The sequence below is a fragment of the Geospiza fortis genome, unplaced genomic scaffold, assembly GCF_000277835.1.
Source record: "Geospiza fortis unplaced genomic scaffold, GeoFor_1.0 scaffold190, whole genome shotgun sequence".
Lineage (NCBI taxonomy): Eukaryota > Metazoa > Chordata > Aves > Passeriformes > Thraupidae > Geospiza > Geospiza fortis.
In genome coordinates this window covers 6796095-6803774 of record NW_005054328.1, presented here as the reverse complement: position 1 = coordinate 6803774, position 7680 = coordinate 6796095, and the positions used below count along the sequence as shown (strand labels likewise).

Below are 7680 nucleotides of genomic sequence, written 5' to 3'. Positions count from 1 at the left end.
GGTGTGAGGCTTCTGAGGGAACCGAGGGAAAAAGGGCTCTCCTCCGCGGGGGGCAAAGTTTAAACATGGGAGCTGCTGCTCTAAGGTGTGTTAGCGTGGCCTAGAAATACACGCAAATAGGAATATAGATATACGAATGTATGACAGTAGACGTTTCTCAGAGAAAGCGCGAAGGGCTGTTCGGATTTGTTACCCTTTGGGGTGTGGGGAGCCTTTGGCAGACGGGGACGGGCTCTGTACCAGCCCGCGGTGCATCGTGTCTGTCGTCCCACCCTGTCGCCCCTATCCCGTACCAGCGGGCAGGTGTTTTATAAGAAGGTGCAGGAAATCCGAGGATAAACCGTGGTGTCATTCGGGCTCTCGGAGACTTTGGCAAGCCTTTAAGCTGCAGTGCTGTATGCCTGCGTGTGAGGCGTCTTGTCTTCCAAACCTCCCTTTGCACTTACTGGTTCAGCTGTGGATGATGTTCTTGTGTTTGTGCCCACCTCCTCTCTGAGGTGTATTAAAACATTTCACTATAAAATGTGAACAGCATTGCATTCTGCAGCTGAGGTGTGTTTTTCCAAAGTTTCTGTAAATGCTATGTGAATTTCATCATTGTGCCAAGACATGTCCTGACTTTTTCTGCTACTTGATGTGCCCTAAATAATACCATTTGACTTTTTTCTCAGTTTGGCCTCATGAGAGATGATACCTTGCCTTTAATCATCTTCCCTGTCCTCTCAGCTCTGCTAAATTACATAGTGTCCTTTCTGAGGTGGATGGATGTGCAGGATGCCACTGATTCACCTCCTCTGGTACTGTTTCAACACACCCTTTCCTTCATTACAGCTGCATATTGATCAGCAGCTTTCACAGAACCACCCAGAATGTTTCTAGGACTTTCCTGTAATTAAAAGAGCTCTGTGGGATGCAGGAGTTTTATTTCCCCTTTCTGCCTGCATTACTTTGCATTATTCAGGAGTGGACTCGATGTGCTGTTATATTAGCCTTTCACTTAGCTTGATTAAATCTCCTTGAAGTCCTTTGCAGACTTCTCTGAATTTGACTAAACAAAATCACTGTCTGCAAACAAGTCTCACTGCTTACATCCAGGTCTAGGCGTATGATGAATATATAATCCAAAAATTAGCATGAGAATATGCAAAAATGTGTTTTAGATTTGCTGTGTGACTCTGAAACAAAGCAGACAGTTTGGTTAGCCAGCAATTAAACCCTCAAATAAACTTCCCAGTTTGCTGTGGTTCTGTCAGACAGCCATAATTCTAAACGTGGAATAGTAATGAGAAAAAAAAAAGTCCAATTTGATAAGTCACTCAAGTCTTATGGTTTTTTTTTCTATTCACAACTAATCAACATGCTTAATTTCAAATTTATTTGAATGACAGGAGGAAAAAATTTCCAAACTTCCTCCTTCTCCAGCTTGTTTGGTTTTGCTGTAGACCCTCAAGATGTTGCTTGTAAATATAATAAGTGAAAATTTGTCAAACTGAACTACAGCCTTTAATTAAAACCCTCAACAATCCTCAGTTCTCAAGTTGCCTAAGGTAAACTGAACTCTGGAGCAAGTTTCATCCGTCTGGAAATCACAGCATCACAGAATGGTTTGGGTTAGGAGGGACCTTAAAGGTCACCTAGTTCCAGCCCCCTGACGTGGGCTGGGGCACCTTTCAGTAGACCAGGTGGCTCAAAGCCCCATCCAGCCTGGCCTTTAACACCTCCATGTGTCCACAACCTCTGAGCAACCTGTTCCAGTGTCTCACCATGCTCCTAGTCAAGAATTTCTTCCTGATACCTAATCTAAGCCTACCCTCTTTCCGTTTAAAGCCATTGTAAAACACTCCAGTTTGAACAACCTTCCTTTTCCTCCCTTTCTTTCCACTGTGAGAGCTTCTTTTCCAACAGTAATGGGGTATTTTTGTACCTCCCTGATGGGTGTTTGCAGAGGGGATTTCTTCTGCATGGAAAGTGAGCAGGGAAGGGGAATCAGTTTGGGAGGGAGTGCCCGAGGCAGAGGTGGCAAGGGGCAGGTGGCATGTTTGCCCCTTGGAAGGGCTTGGACCTTGGTGTTGCTGTGACTGCCAAGATCTTTCAGGAGCAGCTGGAAGCCAGACCAGAGGCTCTGTCTATGAGTCACTGTGTTCTGTTGGTTGTGTTAAGTGAAAACACTTAGGTTTTAGGTGTGATGATACATGAGGTAAGTCAGATTCTTGCTGGGTATTTTTTATCTTCATTTTTTGTACTTTGTATCTTGTTCTTTGGGTCAACCATGTTCCACCACCATTCATTTCAGTGGTCACAGGACTGCTTACCTGGGAGTGGACACTCAGCTGAAGGAGCTGAGGATGCCAGGGTGAAACCCCCTGTTTTGTCTCCCTCCAGTGTGCCTGATTAGCTCCATTTCAGGAAAGAAGCTGCTCCATCCTGAGATGTTTCTTATTTCCTTTGAAGACTTATCTGAAGCTCCAGCTTTAATAGTGGGCTGTTTAAGTCAGTCAGTAGTTTAAAGGACAGAGTTATTGCAGCTGTCCTAAGAAAGCAGGTATCAGGTTTCTCATCTGGAAACAAAAGCACAGCCTGGTCCACCTGTTTCTCAGGGGAATGCTCTCCTCATGTAAATGGTATGTAGCAAAGAAAGGCATTGCTCAGCTAATTGCTCACAAACAGGGAAAATCAGAAGTAAGGAATGTCTTTTTCAGTGTTAGGGAATAGGTGGAATATTTAGTTGATGTTCAAAGCAACAAGTTTACTTGGATTGTTCCAAGTAAAAAGATGATTGGAGGTTTTCATCTCTGAGGAAAAAAGACTATACTGCTGCATCAAAATAATTGATAACTGGGCATAAATATGAGTCTTTTGTGTTCTTTTTTCTTCACCCTTTATTCTTCAGTTGGTTGTTTTTTTGAGGCTTGGATTGTGTTTCCACCCCTTCCCACATCAGTCACCTCTGTTAGAGGTTTAAATCTTCCAACTGTTTTTTTTGGGTCCACCACACAAGGAAAGGAAGGATTTACAGAAACCTGTGAAGTTAAGAAACCATGCATTTTAGGAAAGAAGTTATGAGAACTGACTGCATGGTGTGATCCTGACACATTATTTTCCCGAAGTTGATGTGACTGGTTTCCATTTTTTTTGTTGGGTTTTTTTTCCCCCACTAGAGCACTGTTATGAAATGACCCTGTCCCATTGTTGTGTGGCACTCTATATTGCAGTTTAGGAAATGGTAAAAATAATTCTGAAGTAGCAATTATTGCAAATAAAATAGTTCTTAAGATTTGGTTATATTACCTTTAGTAAATAAATGGCAATCAAAGCTCTAGTTGGTGAACTGGGTTTTTCTTTTTTTCCAGTATGCAACATTAATTCTGACAATTTGGCTTTTAGGTCCTACCTCACATACCAAGCTGGCCTTTGGAAGCAGTGATATTTTAGGCATCTCTTTAGAACTGTACCAATTCAGGATACATTCCTGCAATGCAGCTTTTCCACATTCTTCTTAGGACCTAGCAAAGCCTATGGAAATCATGGACTGATCTATCTACTGAAGGCAGAACTTTACTTTTTACATCAGTACAATGATATACAGAATCTGATTTTAAAACACTATCAAAATTGAAAGTCTGCACTTTAGAATTTTAATTTACAACTTTCCAGCGACTAGTTTGTTTTTTTTTAAAGGCATGGCAAGGCATTTTGAAAATATTACTAGACTTCCTAAATTATAAAGTGGAGACATCTGAAGTATGAAATGACTCCACCTGCCTCATTGCTCTTACTTACCAGTCCAAAATAATAATTAAAAGTATTTGCTCTTGGCATGAATTTGCATTGCATTAACTTTTCCCACTCCTCCTCAGAAAAAACATTAAAGGCAAGGCCTGAAGCCTGTGCTTTCACTGACTAAGTTAGGTTAAATATTTTGTAAAACAGAACTATTTCATGAGCAGGCTGCATGTGAAGAGTGACTATACCCTTAAATGCTCCTGTTTTTCTGCTTTCACCCTCTTTTCTCTTACTGCTGTTTTCCTGAAGTTACTGCCTTCAGCCAGCCCATGAGGAAGGAGCAGCAGCTCCGTTCCGGTCCCAGGAGACAGCAATGAGCCACTGCTGTCTCAGGGCAGGGCCCAGAAATGTTGAAGAGTGTAGAGCACCTAAGAGACTTAACAGTGTTTTGGTTTGTTTCCCCTTTTCTGGCCAGGTTTCATAAACATTTCAGGATAGATGGATGGATTCTCGTGATGCAGCCAGACCCCTGAGCTGTGCATTGCAAGCATCTCAAACCATCAGCCAGGTTCACATGATACTCTTGCTTTTCTGTGCGGCCTGTGAACGCAGAGTTGATGGTTTTGGTGCAACTCTTGTAGCCTGTTCCAGCTTGGAAAGTGCTCTGCAAGCTCCTACCCTCAAGTCTCAGAGAAAAGCAAAGGGAGTGGGACATTTCCCTTTTTGTATCAGGTCAAGTAAAGTGCTGCATTGGAGTGCTTCAGTGTTCTTTTCCATTATTTGGCTGAATGCAAAAGCCCCCTCTTTAAAACTGTGGTGGGGAATAAGACATGAATTAAGAAACTGGACTCAGATTTCTCATGGGGCATTTTCACATTGCCCATGGTGAGCTGAGTCTGTACTTTAAGCCACAAGGAGAGCAGGCTGTGGGCACAGAACCACACATGTACCAAGACCCAGTAGTTACAGGGACAGCAGTTTCTGATGGACTTTCCCCTTGTCCTCACTGCATTACATGTGAGTTTGAGCACAGGAATGGGACTGGAGTAGGGGTCTGGTTTCAGGAGGGACTGAGTTTCATGCTTCCTTGCAAGCCCAGAAATAGGAGCTGCTCCCACAGATGCTTCCTCCCTGTGTGAATCACAGTGAGCATCGTTCCATGGAAAGCACCAGTGACAGTGGGAGCAGGCAGTCCAGCATCTTCTCCCAGTGACAAGGCATAGCACTTGTGTTGGGGGAAGCCTTGTCATGTTAATGGAAGTGTATGAGCTTTGTCCCCCTCGCAGGGTTTTCTCCTTTGTGAAAGGTGTTGTTTGGCACGTTGCAGTGTTCTGCTGTTTGTTGCTGTGCAGGTGGATTCTGTGGGTTCTGCTGGCCTGGTGGTTGCACAGGGAGCTGGGGCCCCTTGCTGCCTCCATCTCTGCAGCTGCCACCCTCATTACCAAGTTCCCTGATGGGGACTCGGTCCCTTTCTCTCCTAGTTAGGCAGCTGATAATAATTGCCAGTTGCCTACAGGACTTTTGCTATGGGGCTGTAGTACTACCAGGCTCTGCATATCCAGATTAACCACAGAGTAAGATAGAACAGCACTGTCAGTAAAATAAAATATTTAAGTCTGATTGAATTGCTGTTGTTTCCTTTTTCCCCTCCATCTGTTTGTCTTTTTAAATGATACTGAGTCATGAAAAGTGAAATTAAGATAGAGGTCATGAAGTCAGAGAGTCTGTCTCATGGATAACCAAGATCTGACTGCACTTACTCTAAGCTGAAGTTTAAAACAAGAGTTCTTTGCAGCTATATAGGTGAACAGCTGTTTTATTATTTAAACGTTTTGTTTGGTTCAACCATGTACAGGGTAGAGGCTTTCCGTGATGCAGCATCTGCCATGGAGCAAGAGAAAGAAATTCTGCTTGAAATGATCCACAATATACAGAACAGCCAGGATATGAGGCACATCAGTGAAGGTGAGAAGCTGCTTTCCTGTACCCTCCAACTGACCCAAAGTCTAATCAGCTCATCTTTTAGGGAGCAGTTCTTTGTGAGCAGCACTCTGCTGCTGGTAAGGGTGCAGCATTGGAGCCAGCTGAGGTTGTTGAAGTGTTACTCATTATCCTGAGATCTCTTCCTGACTAAATTCATACTGTGTATGTGAAAGCCTATACTCAGTTCACTGATACATTTTCAAAATCAAGATTAACATTGTGCTGCTGGGGGAGAGTCATTGATGATGATGATGATGAGAATATAGTTGAAAATTATTTTGACTACTGGACAGGCATGAGTGCTACAAAGTGTACAGCCTGCAAGAACCTGATGATTAAGGTCATTGTCGTTGTTATGTGATTCATATATTTAAATATATTCCCTAAACCTGATTTATTAGGTGCTTTAAATTGCTGGGTTATTGGCTCTTCAAGAGCGTACATTTAATATTTTTGAAAAGCAGCTATACTTTCAGAAAATAGAAAACCATTTTTTTCATGGCCTCTTATTATATTTAGCTTTCTCTTTATGGCTTTCAGGGGTATTGTCTAAATCTCTCCCTCAGAAAGGCACAGAAGTCCTTAATGAGCTAGTTCTGTTACTGAGTGTTTCCTCATAATATTGTATGTTTTGCTTGAAAGTGGCACAGCAAGCATTGTGTCAGCAGTGGAAAAACATTGCTTACAGTTTTAGTAGAGTTTAATGCCTCATTTCAAATCAGATAGTGGCTTCTATGAAATGAGTATGACTTGGGCAAATGTAAAAAGCTCATTTCTGCCTTCTGGAAATATTGTTGATTGTCGCTTACTTAAAAAAAGATTGTTTACTGCTAAGTTACAGCAGTTTGAGTATCTTGATGATGCTATTTGCACAGGAAAGTATTTGCCTGTAACCAAGAATATTTTCTTGTTTTGAATTGAGGTGAGAGAGAAGAACTTAATTTGACTGCAAATCGCCTGATGGGCCGAACCCTCACCGTGGAGGTTTCCGTAGAAACCATCCGCAACGCGCAGCAGCAGGAGTCCCTGCTGCACGCCACCAAGATGATCGATGAGATCGTCAACAAACTCCTCGACGATTTGGAAGATGCCAAAATGCGCCTGATGTCACTCTACGGTGCGTGCACGTCCGACGTGCCAGCAGGACCCATCGATCAGAAATTCCAGTCTGTGGTCATCGGATGTGCCATTGAGGATCAGAAGAAAATCAAAAGGCGCCTAGAGACTCTGCTCAGAAACTTGGAAAATTCTGAAAAGTCCATCACATTGTTGGAGCATCAGAAATCATCTGTTCGGCAGTCTTGCAACAGCAAACAGGATTAATGTATCCTCCTGGCTACTTCTGGCAAACCACAGGATGAGCAAGTGCCCATAAAAAGTACACAGAAGCCAAGAAAAGAATTCTCTGTACGAGCACACACATATATACACATCCACACCCACCAAAGTATCTTTGATTGCCAGGTGCAAGCATTTAATGGGTTTTGGTAGCATTGGCATTTTCTTTTGGCAGTAAGGAATGCTATCAGTTCTTCTGTAGAGTCGATACTGCTCTATTGCAAATTGTAATTGTGCTTCTGCTGAACTGACAGAAACTGAAAATCTAGCCTTTCCTCCATTCTCCTGGGTTTTTTAAACTAAAGTTGTTTTGTCCTATCATGAGATTTCAGCTTTTCTCTGCTGTACACAAAGTGTGTGAACCTGACTTTTGGGGACAAAAGACAAATTATGGCAATAAATCAAAAGAATTAATAAACCATTTATGGTATTTTCATAAACAACACAGTGTCCTACTCATTACCATTTATAATTTTTCACTTTTTGAATATTTTGAATAAACTGATCACAGAACTTTATAGAGATAGACAGCTACTTCCAGTTTGTAACTGAGGAAGGTAAAAGCAACACATGTATCCCAGGGATCACCAGCCAGGCTAGAAATGACCTGACTCTCAAAACCCCCCCTCCCTGCCT

At 42.5% G+C, this 7680-nt stretch overlaps 1 protein-coding gene across 1 annotated transcript; it reads left to right on the top strand.

The window, feature by feature from the left end:
- The first annotated feature begins 5437 nt into the window (after positions 1-5437).
- BAG2 (BAG cochaperone 2) lies at positions 5438-7487 on the top strand. Its single transcript, XM_031057130.1, has 2 exons — positions 5438-5688; positions 6629-7487. Exons 1-2 carry the CDS (start codon positions 5571-5573, stop codon positions 7027-7029), a joined length of 519 nt encoding a protein of 172 aa, XP_030912990.1. The 5' UTR covers positions 5438-5570; the 3' UTR covers positions 7030-7487.
- The last annotated feature ends 193 nt before the right edge of the window (positions 7488-7680 follow it).

What these genes read in the sequence shown, in the direction of transcription:
- BAG2 (XM_031057130.1), top strand. Translation starts at nt 5,571, where the DNA reads ATGTACAGGGTAGAGGCTTTCCGTGATGCAGCATCTGCCATGGAGCAA. An exon ending in TATGAGGCACATCAGTGAAG is followed by an intron (nt 5,689 to 6,628) that starts GTGAGAAGCTGC and finishes TTTTGAATTGAG; the next exon opens with GTGAGAGAGAAGAACTTAAT.